General features: G+C 38.6%; 1 protein-coding gene across 1 annotated transcript; it reads left to right on the top strand.

Moving 5' to 3' along the window:
- Positions 1 to 47: 47 nt before the first annotated feature.
- Positions 48 to 6,262, top strand: phf23b (PHD finger protein 23b). Its single transcript, XM_036597393.1, has 5 exons — positions 48 to 636; positions 2,018 to 2,049; positions 2,166 to 2,258; positions 2,441 to 3,056; positions 4,957 to 6,262. The coding sequence occupies exons 1-5, from the start codon at positions 609 to 611 to the stop codon at positions 5,148 to 5,150; spliced, it is 963 nt and encodes a 320-aa protein (XP_036453286.1). The 5' UTR covers positions 48 to 608; the 3' UTR covers positions 5,151 to 6,262.
- Positions 6,263 to 15,942: the final 9,680 nt, after the last annotated feature.

Raw genomic sequence — 15,942 nt, forward strand, 5'->3', positions numbered from 1 at the left:
CTGTGCGAGGTCTGACCGCCAGAGGCCGCAGCGCTCCTGCACTGAAATCAGTTGACTCGGAGGGGCTGAGCGAGGCGCGGCGCGGCGAGGAGAGGACGACACGCAGTCGTATTTCGGAGAACTTCGCTCTCTCTGTTCTTACACTTGTTAGAAACCAAAATCGGCTTGATAATCGGATCATTTCGACAAACGATGGCTTCAGAAAACATGGTTAATCTGCCGTCTCCGGAAGGCTCGCTGACTCGGACTGCACGGCGTTAAGTTTATCAAACTGTCTGCACTGCCAGGATTATTTATGCAACACCGTGACGGAGAAATTATCTAGCTGACTGCCTCGCAGACCAGAAAGTTAAATTACACATTTCCGGACACCAAGAAACGCGAAAACGTGTATAGTTTGTCTGGTAGTCTTTCATAACGCGACGGACGAAGAACAATCGTCCTGTTTTGTCGCCTGTGTGTGGAGAAAGTGTGTGAGCCTCTTTTAGCTTTAGCTGGTCGGCTAGCTGCTCCGCACGTCGCCGGCTGGGGGGATTTGCGCCCAAAGCCGGTGAAGAGCCGCTGAACAGTGCCATCGAAGCCGAGAGGACCTCGTGGCTGAGGTGACAATGCTTGAGATAATGTCTGAACACCAAGGTAAGGACTAAAAAGATCGTGGATATAGAATTGACTAAGTTAGCTCGTAGCATTACCAATCATCGGTCTGTTAGCCGGCTATTATTAGCCACTTAGAGGTTGCAAGCCGACTGACTACACAGCTGAAATCAAGCATCATTACCTTCTGCCTCAGTGGCTATGGGGAATTCTCTGGTTTGGGAGTTTTTGTTTTAATGAATGTTGTGATCTGGCACCAGAAAGACGCGCAGTGCTCTTTATTCCAGTTTAAAACGTAGCGTAGTTAGCTCGTCATCTAGCTGGCGTTAACGTTGGTTAATATGGATGTGGTGTGCTAACGCTGATGCTGATTTCTGATCAAATCTGTTAACAAGCAAATCATGAAAGCGAGCTAAGCATGTTGTCTGAACTTCTTCAACAAAAAAGACCTCGGGGACCCCCGAATAACGTTACATGCGCCTCATGTAGGAAGTGTTAATTTGCGAGTCAGCTAAGTTAGCTTAGCTGGGTTAGCTAGCTACTGAGGCTACACTCACCACGACTGCCTTGCTTTTTCTCAGCCACAGAACCGAGTGAACCTGCTCGTTTGAAGCTGCCTTTCACGCTTTCTTAGCTAATAACCGTGGACAGTAATGTCGGAATTGTTCACCAGCACAAACAGCTAATTGTCTTTTACTTAAACTTGCTAGCTCTTCAAACAGGTGGCGTTCACTGGGCGAGGCGTAGATAGCCGTGCTTAGCGCGCTAACGTTAGCATTTTTTCTCTAGTTAGCAGTCGCGTCAGCTACGAGAATAAATATTTTTGTGGTGAACAGTTAACATTAGTTGGTATGAATGAATGTGTCGCCGACGATTTGCCGTGCGTTTTGCAGGTGGTACCTTGCCTTTCTGTCTCCATACGCCTTGTCGTTAAAGTGCAAGACCGAATGGAAAGGCTGTTGTCGTTTCTCAGTAGCCAGCTTGCTAATTAAAGCTAATGTTCGCCTGTACGTCAAAAATAAAGCGGTGTGTGATGATCGATAGTCTTTATGAAAGCTCAGACTCAGCAGATGGGTCATCCAATGGGTGTCTCTCAGGTGGAGTACCGCCGTTGTAAGTTAACTTAGTTCAGTCAGTTCCCCGAAAATATGAGTAAACGCAGACTCGAGTCAGCAACGTGTGAGCTGGCCAGGATGGCTAAGATGGTCTCCTGGTGTTACTGAAATGCTCTCCGTTCATCAGACTCGCTTTGGTGAAGGTTAGCTTACGAACGCGTCTTTAGCCACCTGCTAACAACGTAGACCACACGCATGGACAGATATTTGAGGCAGAATCATAAAGTTGACCATAAGATCTGTAACGACGTGTCTCGATTAAACAATCCAACGTTTTTAATCATTATTATCTTTCTTTTTTTCAACAGATTCATTGCTGAAATGCAAAACAGAGCCCCTGGTAAGTATAAGCAACTAGCTAAGAGTTTAAAGTCTTAAGTAAGCAGTCATTATCATGGTGTTGTCATGTTAGAGGAAATCAATAATGGTAACCAAAAATGTTACTGTAACTTTCAGCCACCAGAGAGAAGAAAGAGAACTGTGGAGGACTTCAACAAATTCTGTAGTTTTGTCTTGGCCTATGCTGGGTATATCCCATCTCCAAAAGAGGTGAGTCTCACTAATACAGCGTTGCTTGTTTCTGAACTTTTCAACCTGAGTGAACCTTTCTCCTGAATTGACCTCTCTTTCTGAAGGCTGCTGCCAGTAAGTGATTTATTTTAGATATTTTGTGACTTATCAAGTTGGCCTGCCGTTATCCATTTATTGCCATGTTCTGTGTCTCTTCATAGGAAAGACCATGGTCTCCAGCCTCCTCCAGTTCTCCACACAGCTCTGGCGCCTCAGGTGAAAGTGGCATGGGAGGTAGTGCGAGCTCCAATATGGCAGCAGGCTGGGGGGATGGCACCTCAGACCTCCACACCATTCACACTTTTGTGCGGAAAGCTCGTGCGAACAAAGGCGTCAAGAGCATGCGCCGCCTACCTTCTGACAGCACTCTGTTGGACAAAATGAGACTAAAGGACCCTTTTTACAAGGGTCAAGTGGGCAGCAAAGCAGAGCGCAAGAAGGACAAGAAGCTCAAGCGACTTTCTCTTGGCTCGGGTGCGGGAGATAGCAGCAGTAGCGGTGGGGAGAAGCGCGCCCGGATCAAACGCAGCAAAAACCCCAAGCAGCCTAAAGCCCTTAAGAAGCTTAAAAACTCGGCACCCAGTGAGACAGACTCTGAGACTGGCCTTGGCCAGGGTGAGGAGCACTCGGGCAGGGCAACAGTGCCGGTGCATGGGCTGCAGGCTGAAGAAAGCAGCCTGGTAAAGGCTGAAAGGGAGGAGGCAACAAGAGAGGCAGAAATGAGCTCCAGTGAAGGGGAGACATGGATAGCGGATGAGGATATCATGGTGGAGTCGGGTGAGTGGCTTTACCTAATCAAACTGATGGAAATGGATAAATACTAAGGCCTAAATGCGTGTGTTCATATGTCTGACTGCACTTACATATTTTCCAGTCATATTTCATGTTCCAGTTTTTTTATGTACAGTCTGTAAGTAATTGGACAGGGATGCAAATTTTTTGGCTGTACAGCAGCACATGAAAAAGGGATGACTTAAAATGAAACATTGACTTTTAAAGAATATAAACTTTAATCATATTAACCCTTACACAGCTATTTTTATATCTTTCCCCCAATTTTGGAGGACTAAATTGATGAATAAATGAATCTACTATGTTTTATATACATGGCTGCAGTTTACTAAGCCTAGATGCTTAGATATCCTTCCTGATGATGCTCTACCAGCCCTGAAATGAAGCTAATTTAGTTCTGGCTTGTTTCAGAGGCTTTTGGCCTTCAATCCTGTGGTCAGTAAATACATGATGGGTTTTAGGTTGGTTGACTAAATTGGCCAATCAACAGCAGTCCACTTCTTGACCTTTAAAAACGTGTGTTGTGCACACTGTCCTGCTTCCATAGGATTTCTACGATAATCCTTATTTGTCCATAACTTTGTCTTACTCAGTTTAATTGGTTTTTATGTACTTGTTGGCATGCTATAACCTGGGTTGTTTATTATTGAGGTTTGGATCTTATGGTAAAACCTGTGAGGTCATGTTGGTGTAAAGCTCCTAACACAATAGGGCTCAGACATTTTTATTAGATTTATTTTTGTCTGTACAAAACTGCTTTCACAGCAGTGTCCAATGGCACATAGACATGCTTTTTAATTTTTTTTTAGTTTGGACTGGTGGAGACTGTTACTGAAAAGCATCCCAGGCAATGTTTGAGTGGTGCTGTGGCGCAAATGTTTTAATTAGGTTTTGACGTTTTATTATTTTCAAAAATCTATACATTAAAACTGTGCAAAAAGTGCTTAAAATCAAGTGAATGCTTGGCTTTCACAGTTTTGAGTTGAATCTACTCAGGTATCTGAATTTGAAGAAAATAATAAGAAAATAAAAAAGTAGCAACATGGTAGTCACATCCCAAAATTTTTAGTGGGTGGTGTCACATTACAATAACTTTAAATCCACAGTGCTTTTATTGCCTTGCCCAACCTGATGCACAGGTGTATGGTGCAACTCTGAGTTAGAATGGTAATTTTGATTAACTTGGTTGAGATGCGGAGGGGTGTCAAACACTCCCTCCCCCAACAACACATAGCCCAAACTTGATGGTATTGTGCCATGCATTGCTTTGAGAGAGTGTTTGAATTTTGGGAGACCCTTTGTCAGTAGGGGGCGATATAACATAAACTTTCTCCAAAACATAAACCCATGAACTCCCAAACTGATTGTCATGATAATTGCCCCACACGCCTCTCAGTTGTTTCTCTTCTTTGTTACAGATGCACATAGCACAAACCATTTTAGCTTTGTTATGGCTATAAAATCTGTAAAAGTAAGTAGAGAATAAAAATGAATAAAGAGCTCTAAAGATAGTTATTTGCAAAGGCCACAAATGGTTTATTAAGTGCATGGTAACGATGTATACTTTCTGTGGTAGATTTTTATCATGCAGAAGACAAAGAAAAATCACTAGTTTACCTTCTGGGGCCTTAAAATTGCAAGACTGCATGAGGAAAGAAGAACTCTTACATGGCTTGCCCGATATGTGTAAACTGCTTGGGTGTTTAGGCCAACAGTCTCCACTTTAATAGTCATTTTTTCATTATGAACATCCAGTGAAGAAAAGACATAGTAATTAATTATTTAATTACTTATGAACTGCAGTAGTCTAAGATGGGACATGATTTTAGCTCTTAAAATACCAACTATATCTATGGTTTTAATTTTTGTTCTCTCCACCTTGTAGGTGACGACTCGTGGGACTTGATCACCTGCTACTGTGGGAAGCCCTTCGCTGGACGGCCCATGATCGAGTGCAACCAGTGCAGCATATGGGTGCACCTGTCCTGCGCGAAAATCAAGAAGTCCAACGTCCCAGACATCTTCTACTGCCACAAATGCAGGGATGCTCGACGGTTGAGCCATAAAAAAGACCCTTAGAGAACACACTCTCTCTCAAAGTCCTAAATGTTCCCGTCCTTCATTTTTTTCATTTTCTATTCGATATGAGAAGAAAACACTGCATTTTGAGAAAGAAAGAATGTTTTTCTGAAGTCAGAAATGGTTGGTGTCCCTCCTGCACATGTCACAGAATGATTTACATATTTGACAATCATAAATATCATTAAAATAATCAGAGTAATATCTCCATGTTTATTTGCAAACCTAACCAGTCTCTAATGCATCGGCGCGTCTGTCACATCAGTCTGATAGTCAGAAGCTTCACCTCTTATTTATAGCAGTCTTTATAACAGAGTTAGAAGAAGGTGTTGTATTCAGATGAGAACTTTTTTAAAAAAAATTGAGAGAACATCCTCAGAGGCTGAGTTTTGCCCATCCACATGAAGGAACTATCCATGTACAGGTTATAACTGCTTTACTTACCATATTTAGACATATCGATCTACGATCTCAACATCATTTTTATTCTAACTAAAGCATTTTGATTTGTGTCGCAAGATATTAACAGCTAGGCATTGTGCAAAGGTCTCTAGGTTACTAGCGCTTTATTATCTCAGTGTTTGATCCTTTCAGCAGCACCATGGCAATCCTGTCATTAACTAGCACTTAACTGTCAATTCCAGTTCACTCAGTGCTCAAGAGAGGGAACATTTATTTGTTGGATTTGATTTGATTTGTCAAACAATTTTCAAAAGACACTGCTGTCCGTTTTTTGTGGGCCTCATTCATTCAGCTAACTTTCAGATTGGAATATTTATCTCACCCTCATCCTTTTCTGTCAGCCTGGAGCGTACGTCGTGCGTTAACTGTTTTTGTTTGGTTCACTTTTGAAGGAAGGTTAACTTTTTGAGAGGCTTTTGAGTGAATGGTGTTGAAGAGCTTTGCTGCAGCCCTCTGGTTGGTGAAGCTCTTTGAGCACCGAGTTAATAGTTGTAATTAATTTTTTTTTGTTCATTTATTGTTTTAAAAAAAGCTAAAATGGACTTTTAATCTCTTGTCTGAGAACTGGTTGAGATTGTGCCCAGAATATTAGATATTGTGTAACTCTTTCATGGCAAGATGTCTTTTGAAAGTAGTTTGGAGACCAGCTCTCTTTTGTGTGTGTACAGAAAAGAGTTTATGCTGCACGTGTTGTGGCATTTTTTTTTTCTTTCGTTCTTTCTTACTTTCTTTCTGACATTTGCTTTTTTGTTTGTTTGTTTGTTGGAGAGGTGGGGGGTTTCTTGAAATCCCCAAAAAAGGTAGACTCTCCCCCTGCCTCTCCTATTTTACTCTGTAAATATCATATCCTTTGAGAACTGTACATATATGAAAGCAAAGAGAAAAGCCAAGCAAATGTTATATTTTTGGCATCTGATGTTTTCTTTAACTGTACCTGAAGAAATAAAAACTTTTCTTTATTGGGGATCCTATCAGAAATTCTCTCTTGAGTAATTGTGTTCTTTCTGAAATAACTCGGCATGCATCGTTGTGCTTTGTTAAAAAATTTAATTCGCATAGGCACACAAGTACAGTGTTTGTCAGTTTGCATGCCACTAGAGGGCGATATTAAATAGAAATAAATTAGACAATGAGACATAAAACAACTTGAAACATAACAGGTTAAAAATAACAAGAACAGAAACTGCTGCATACAGTCTTCTGGATACATATTAAGCCTAACCGTAGACTAAAAGGCTTTTAACTTGAATTCCCACTGTTGATGTATTTTAGTTCAGGACTAGGCTTAATCTGCTCGTGTCCAGCTGATATTGTACATTAGTCATACTGTCTTTATGATTGATAGATGATCAGTCATCGAGATGTTCCTCGTGTTCCTCAGGTTCATCCTGAAAGAAATAAAGTGGTTAGCATTTCTGTCTCACTTAAACTGTAGATACACAACCAATGCAATAGCAGGCAATAATCAAGTTCAAATAATCACAATTACACATTGTTTATGAATCCTCTAGACATTCTATATTGAAATGCAATATTTGTATTGACTTGGTCAGAGGATTTCAGAATGCTCACCTTTCTGTTTCTGCTTGACAGATAGGAGTTACCAATGCGGTCCAGGGGGACAGTGACCCTTGCCCTACTGTGAGGAAAAAAACAGGTGAGTTTAGGATTAAAATATGTTTCTTTTGACATATATAGATGCAAATACTACCAAATATAAAGGAAGGGACTTAATTATCTTTTGTTTTAAGAATCTATGTGAAGTATTTTAGTGTAATGTCTTCACCCACCTCTTTTCTTTTTTCTTCTGGTGCTGGGGTTTGGGCAGTACTGGAATGTGCTCCACAGGAGGGGAGAGGGCAGTGACAGATTTGGCCGGGTTGGGCTCCCAGTCCTGGGTCATGTCTCCCCAGTTATCTGGCATAAACTCACTTAGGTCAGAGATTTCAGACAGGTCAGAAGACACATCCCGGCTGAGCCTCTGCAGAGGGAAATACAGAGAGAAGACTGCTTAAAGACAACAGCAATACATGCAGAAATACTGTTGATATTCTACGTAGTTGTAGTCTCAGTATTACAGAACTTGGAGCACAATATCCCCACTACTCAGAGTTAATATCTCTAATTTTGTTCTTTTTTTTTCTATTTTTCTACATCATTACGTAGCAACTGTTCTTTACGTTCTGTGAAAATGTAATAATGGACCAGTAGAAATGCTCCAAAATGAAAAAAAAACCTCTTTACATTAATATTTACTTTGTTTTTGGTTTTTGGACAGTAATGATATAAAGAACATGCATTTATTTATTTACTTATTTATTTATTGTTTTCTTTTTAGTTAGTTGGTTGGGTCAGCTGTTTTTTTTTTAGACAAATATGACTAAAATTGATAAACTATTCCTGCAATCACGCTCCAGTACAAAAATATTGAACACAAGTGATCTTGCAACACATCAGCTTTTCCAGTGACACTCACTCTGGCTGACTGTAGACGGTCTGGAAGCAGGAACGCATAGAGCTCATCTATTAAGCAGAGAGCCAAAACAGGCAGCAAACACTTGTAGGGCAACATCTGGAAAAAAACACACAATGGAAATACAAAAGATCATTAAAATGTTCTTGCAGCTCCATTAATAGCATGTATAAATGTGCATCACTGTTTATGGGTAGAAATTGGTCTCCAGTTGCATAACATGCAGTGCAAATCTACAGTTCACGTTCAAAAGCAAGTAAAAGTATTGTTCATAAAAGCAAAAGATCCAGCAAAAGACATCAGGCTGAGAAAGATTTCAGAGCATAAATTGTTTTCCTGCTTTACCTTTTTCTCCAGCAGTTGTCTGCAGCAGGTCGAACTTGCTCAGTCAGTCCCTTAGTCAGTTTGTGATGCCGTCCTCTGTGTCTTTGGGTATTTGTAGGCATGAGGCTGGGGTGGGTTTATATGTGTAAAGGATGGCAGGATGATTATGGAGGAGGTGGGTGGGTGTGAGAGGTGACTTCATCCACCCTCCAGTTCAAGAACGGGCAAAGAGGAGAACGTGCTGGAGAAAACTGTTTACAGTTTTAGTTTTAATCTGGATGGAGAAGGTAAATAGAGCAACAAATGCACTGAGTTTACCTTCAGGATGCAGCAGTTTAGTTATGAAACAATGTAAGAGGAGCCAACTGTCACTGATCATTGAGATACATCAATTAAAACAAGTACTCCAATGATGCATGTTTGGTTGTATGCAAAAGTTTGGGCGCCCCTGGTCAAATGACATTTTGTTGATTTTCTAAGTGACAAAAAGTTAAAACACTTCTGCATATTTTAATGCACAATTACTGTTTATTTGGTATATTTAAGATATTGGAAGAAAAATTAAACATAAAATGCGACCTGTGCAGATGTTATGGCTCATTTTCTATTTTATGATTTTTTTGTGTTAAGCAAATAAATAAATATTGTGCACAGCCATATGCAGAAAAATGACATATTTGAACCTGTTCTTGGTAGAGTATGAGAAAATCAACTTAGAAAATTCACAAAGCATGTCATTTGACTGGGGTCTTCAAACTTTTGCACATAACTGTATCTGGTATATTGCTTGGTATGGTAACTGAATGTAGACCTACATTTAATACACTGCTCATAAAAAGTTTTGAGACTTCTAGCGTTTCGAAATGTTGTTAACAGAACATATTGTCTGTTTGCAGTTACACAACATTAACTATGAATCTGTTTACATTTTTCCATTTTTTGTTCGCAAAACTGAAGCAACAAAAGTGCTTCCTCAGGAATACCAAACCCCACTCGTTTTGAGGTCAGTACTCTTCAGTACTCAAACCTTTCAGCTGTAGCAGTTTAGTAAAGAAACTATCAGGTTATTTAGGCAAAACCTGCTGTTCAGACCAAGAAGGACCCTTTGATGAGCATGAAGCTGAGTGCTGAAGCTAAACATATCCAAAGATTTAGTAAATTGCTTTTTTATGCTTACAAAACCTAAAGGTCTTTTTCTTACTTAATTAAAAAGTAAGCATTACTTTAACCATCATTTGGAAATTCCAAAAGAAAGAAAGGTGTCCCCAAACTTTTGCTGGCTGGCGTGTGTATAATATTCTGCTTTGTATACATTTTACATTTCATTCCAGTGAAAAGCATGATGTGCTTAAGCAGTCAAGTTCATTTTGTTAACTGAAGACAAAGACATGAACATGGAACGCTGTTGCACTGAGATGTGGACAACATCTGAGTCAAACAATTCAGTCCTTTCTTAAGAGTTTCAGAATCATCCAGGTTTTATTGTAGGATTTTTTTTAGGAGTATACATGAATAGAATAATTATTTACAAATCCATAAAAATATAAGTATATGTGAGTGAATGTCTTTAAACATTGTTTCAACTTAAAAAGTAACCTGGCTAGTTTAACTTTTAATAGTAAATTAACAGAACAATGATCAATGTTCAAGCTTATTATATGAAGTTCAATGAGACCTTAATTTTTTAGGCGGTCAGGTTACTTACTTATTTGCTTACCTACTTACCTAAAAGTTAAAGGGGAATTCCACCAATATTTTCAAAATTTCTGCATAATTAATGGCTAATATATGAACAAAGTCATTGAGGGTAGTTTGATGTGAAATGCTCAAGTTCTAGAGAAACTTGCAGAGTCAGAATTGTTCACAGTGGTGGTGACAGGAATGGGATAGGAATAGGAATTTATGTTGTCCAAAAGCAACCTCAACCTCACACTGAAATGGTTGCAGATGCACTGCCTGATGTTCGAGACATTGTTATATGATAGTTTAGGGTAGTTTTTTTATGATAGTTTTGCAATAATATTTTATCCTTTAAACTGGATCCATGGAGGAAAGGTACAAACCCAATTCCAAAAAAGTTTGGACAGTAGTTTTACTTTACAAACATTGTGTTTTTGTAAACATATGCTCATTCTGAAATTGATGTCTGCAACATGTTTCAAAAAGGAGAAGTTTAAGAGTGTAATTTTTAAAAAATATCTTAGACAGGTGATGGAATTATGCTTGGATATAAAAGGAGCATCCAGGAAAGACTGAGTCCTTTATGAGCAAGAATGGGTTGAGGCTCACCAATTTGACAAAAATGCATCAGCAAATGGCCCAACAGTTTAAAAATATTGTTTCTCATCCAGGGATTGCAAGGATTTTAGGCATTTCACCCGCTACAGTATATAATATCAAAAAGATTCAGGAAATCCAAAGATATCTCTGTGCATAAAGGAAAAGACTAAAAACTACAAACTAACGCCTGTGACCTTTGACCGTTTGGATGGTACTGCATTAAAAAATGCCATATTTCTGTGAAGGATATCACCACATGGGCTTGGGAACACTTTAATAAACTGTTGTCAATACACACTATCCTTCACTGCATCCACAAATGCGTGTTAAGACTGTAATATTCACAGCAGAAGTCATACATCAACAACGTCCAGAAATGCGTCCAGAATTCTCTGAGCCCAAGGCCCTCTGAAATGGACTCATGCACAATAGAAATGTGCAAATGGTCTGACGAGTCAACCTTTCAGTTTGGAAATAAACTCTGCAGGGGTGTTAGATCTCCAGGAGCAGGATTAGGCACCCAGATCTAAGCAATGTTTTTATCCAGTTAAAAATGACACTGTTACAGTTACTACTATTATAATGCATGATCTTCATGCTAAGAGAAACAGGTGCTTTATAATAATTAGACTTTTGTAAAGTGTAAGAACACTATAAAAAAAGGTCCCACAAAGAGTTTGTTTCTATGAAAGAAGCACTTTTAGTTCCCTAAAGAACCATTTTTGCAAATGTTTGAGAGCAAAGAACCTTTTTGAAGTTTAAAAGGCCCACTTCATGGAAAACAAAAAATGCTTTTTGATATAAAAGAGTTTGATGTTGTATGTAAACATTGTTAAAGTTACCATACACTCCCCTGACCATACACCAGTATATCACTGCTTTCAGAAGACAACCTCATATCTCCAAAAGTACACTGTTAAACCAATATGCATGGTGAAATGGTTCCTTAGATTGATGGAAATTTGCACTGTATATGGTTCTATATAGAACCTTTTTGAAAATCACTCTACATAGCACCAGTAAGCGTTCTTGTCACTGTAACAATAGAGGAATCCTTAGAAGAGAAGTGGAAAAAAAACTTTGTAATGGAAGTTCAACAAGTCATTTTGAATTGTGAAATTTTAACGCAATGCAAAAGGAAAATGGAGTTTTCAAATTATGCAATAAGTGAAAAATTACTAAAATGGAGATGCATTAAGTTGCACAAGCATCACATTTTCAATTTGTTGTTTTTGTGAAACATTTATGTACATCCACCTATTCAGCTTACAGCAGTTTATCCCCACCCCCTCATGCTGAAGTTATAAGGAGTGTTTTGGCTTGGACTGCTTTTTGAGTGAGGCCAATACATGGCAACCAATCAGAACAGAGCTCATTTACATATATCATAAAGGCACCGTAACAAAAACAGGCTGTTTAATTGTAAAGAAAAAACAGAGGTTGGAAAATAGTCATGTAAAAATGAATTATAGCTGTTTTTTTGTAGATAAACACACAAAAACATAAGTGGACCTCAGGGGAAAAAATAAAATGTAATGAAAATATAGATATGGGCCATCCACGTAACGTAAAAGTTCTTACAGGTTCTTCTTAGAGCTGTATGTCCCTCAACCTCTACCTGATCTAGTTTTAATGCTTCATCTTCACTTTTCCCCCTCAGGACAAGTGTCTCCTTTTTTTCCATCACATGATCACTGACAATCCATCAGCATTCATAATTATGCACATTTATTGGTTGATAGTAACTCCAGATTATGAAAGAGCACAGCGAGCTGTGTCTGTGTGTGGTCAGCTGGAGCATCTGATAATGCTGTTTCGCCAATTTCATCGCTGGATTCTCATCTAACCCTCGTCGTTCACAAGGGACGGTAGTACAGGCAGGCATGAAGCACACACACAGAAAGAAAAGTGCCGCCGAGGCCTCGGTGGATGGCCTACCAGCCGTTCGACACGTTTTCTCTCTTCCTCTTTTCCCGCCCTATCCTAATTAATGCTATTTTTGGCCTCCGGGACCACCAAACACTGAGAGGCCGCTGACAGATAAAGAATGGTGTAAATAAACTTTATGTACTACACATGCCCCACGAGCCCGCCCAGGAGTCTGTCAACACAGTCTGAGCCCAGTTAGGTTGGCGCCGATTACTCTAATTAGAACCCCCCCAAAAAAAGGAGGAAAAAAAAAAAGAAAAGAAAGGAAAGTGTGTGTGTGCGTGGGCATGATCATCTCTGCCATCCCCCACCCTCAGGTCTCTGCCCTATAAGTACCCCGAGTGATCAGCAGAGCCAAATATAGAACAGCTGTCTGTAAAGCATATCCAGACTCAGCTCAATCTGTTCTACACTGAGTTTCCAGTTTATTATAAAAAACCTAGAATGTAACCATGTCCAAAAGTGTCCAGACACCCCTAATTAGTGAATGTGGCTTCTTTAAGGTGTACCCACTGGTAAGAGAATGGGACGCTCTACAGCAGCTGCACATGAGCATAAGGTCGCCAAATTCATTACCAAGTGTTGCTAGAGGGGTATAAAGCCCCCCAGCATTGAGCAGTGGATCTGTGTTCTCTGGAGTGATGGAGCTCCATCCAAAACCTTTGGGATGAGTTGGAGTGAAGTTTATGATCTAGAAATAATCACTCAACTTCAGTACCTGACCTCACTAATGCTCTTGTGGATCCAATCCTCACAGCAATGTTCCATCTTCCAGTGTAAAGTCTTTGCCAAAGAGTAGAGACTATTACTGCTGTATTAGGGGAACAGACTCCTTATTAATACCCTTGATTTCAGGAGGAACACTGACTGAGTAGTTGTCCACACACGGTTGTATACAAAAGTTTGAACACCCCCCAGTCAACTAACATGTTGATTTTCTAAGTGAAAATAAGTTAACACATCCTTGATAGAGAATAAACCGAAATATGATATTTTTCTACACAATTTCTATTCATTTGTTGAGTTTAACATTTTAAAAAAATGTAATTTAAAATGTGCTATAACTTTTGCACAGGCCACATTTTTTGTCTTATTTTTTCAGTAAATAAATAGTAATAGTGCATTAAAATGTGCACAAGTGTGTTATGTAGCACCAAAAATGGTTCTTTTGTTGTTTCAAGCTCTTGACTTTATAACTATAGCAGAACTCTTTTTGGTGCTACATAGAAATATAATAACATAACATTCCACCACGCAAAGAACCATTTAAGCATGAAAAGGTTCTGTATAAAACTCATGGTTCTAAATAAAACCATAGCCTTTACCAAAGAAGCCTTGAAGAACCATTTTTTAAGTGTATGCATGTATAAGTATATACATGCCTGCATACATAAGTGTATGCATGGCATCAAATAAAAGAAGGAATTCAGTTTTATATATATATTTTAATATGAACATAAACATGCTGATTTGTGTAAATACACTGATTGTATATATACCTGACTCACATTTTTGCAGGGTACATGTGTTTGCACCAATCTTTTTTGTCACTAACTGCTTTAAATCTTTATTAAATAAGTACAGTAAGAGCTTTTGGATGGTGGAGTGATGTTCAGCAGTCATTTTCAAAAGATTTTCAAGATCTGTCGATCTGTGGGTTTGTGTAAGCACTTTTACTGCTGAACCAAATTTTGTTTAAGTAAGGATTTTAAAAAAAACAGATAAAAAAAGGTTAGTTTAGTTGTTTAGTGTTCCACTCTTTAATCCAGAAAAAATCTTCAGTCTCCGTTAAGGAGACACTTCCTGATTATCTAACACTGCAATCACAGCACAGCGTTGAACAGATGCTGTTCAGTGCTGGACCTGCACCGCTTGAAGTGCTTTAAAATGAAATTAAAACCTTATTTTAGTCGGAATTGTCCCTAAAGGGCTTTTATCCTGTGGTGGCATCAGCTAATATTTTGCCACCTTTTTACACAGACAGTAGCAGTAGGTCAATTCAGCTGAGTTCAAGTATATATTTCTAAATCCTTGATTTATACATACCTGATTATAAAAAAATAATATATATTTTTATTTATTTACGTATTTCTAGCACACATTTTACAGTAGAATATGGCCGTTTCTGAACATTTGAGGGCTCTAAGTCACATAATTGGAGGGGTTCACACATTTACTTTCTGGGTAAAAAAGGAAAAGAATGACTGACTCAAAACATTTTTTTACTTTTTTATTTCTTTATTATGTCATCAATGATGTGTTCATAAGATATTTTTTCTGGTAATATTGACACAGATATATAAAAGCTATGTATATACTGAGAATATATATATACATGCAGCAGTGTCAAAAGTCAGACACTATCCTTGATTTATTTAATTTCTGGTTATTGTTTTTATATTTATTTATATGTTATTCTTATATCAATTTTTCAGCATGAGGAAAAAACAGGAAGCATATCTAACATAAGATTACAGATTATTAAGTAAATTATTAAGTTTACTTAATTAAGACTATTAAGTAAATATAATCAGTGTTTTTCTGTATGTAGTGTGTCTACCTTTTCCCTTTATCACAGCCTCCATTCTTTTCAGGAAACTTGTATTCAGTTGTTCATAGAAATCTGCTGGGATATTTTTCACACCGCCAAAGTTCAGTCTTAGAGGTTGGTTGCATTTTCTGCATCTCACAATCAAAGTAACCCCAAACACATTCAGTGATGTTCTGAGAAAACCAGAAGCTTCTTTGTTTAATATGAAGAATTTTCTTATGTTTTGTCTGTTTCCTTTTCTCAGTAAGGGCTTCTTAACAGCTGCACATCCTTTCAGACTCATAGTGTTGAGTTGTCATCTCACAGTGGAAGGATGGACAGAAACACCTGAGGATTTTTTTTTTGAGTGGATCTTGATTTTCACCCCTCTCTCAAAGATGAAAGCTTTAAGTGCTGTTTATTTTATGGTGACAGTTTTAGTGGTCTACCAGGTCTTACACAGTCGTCAGGATTCCAATTTTCTCTCCTTTAATAATTTTTGAACTCCAGTTGTGGAAACTCCTATTTTTTCCCTTTTTTCCTTTGACTTTCTCCTTCCTTAGACAGTTGAATTATCTCATATTTCATCTCCTCTGAAATATCTCCTGAAAATGAATAACTTTAAGGCCACTTTGACAGGAAATTAGATAAATGAAGGGTGAATTCTGAAGGCCCCACAAGGTTGCTGAATTTCAAGAGTGCCAATTCTGCATCTTATGTACTGATTTCCAAACACACTCTAATATGTATGCATGCTTTTCTGAATCCATATAATAGAGGATTTACTGATATGC

The sequence above is a fragment of the Colossoma macropomum genome, unplaced genomic scaffold (assembly GCF_904425465.1).
Source record: "Colossoma macropomum unplaced genomic scaffold, Colossoma_macropomum, whole genome shotgun sequence".
NCBI classification, from domain to species: domain Eukaryota; kingdom Metazoa; phylum Chordata; class Actinopteri; order Characiformes; family Serrasalmidae; genus Colossoma; species Colossoma macropomum.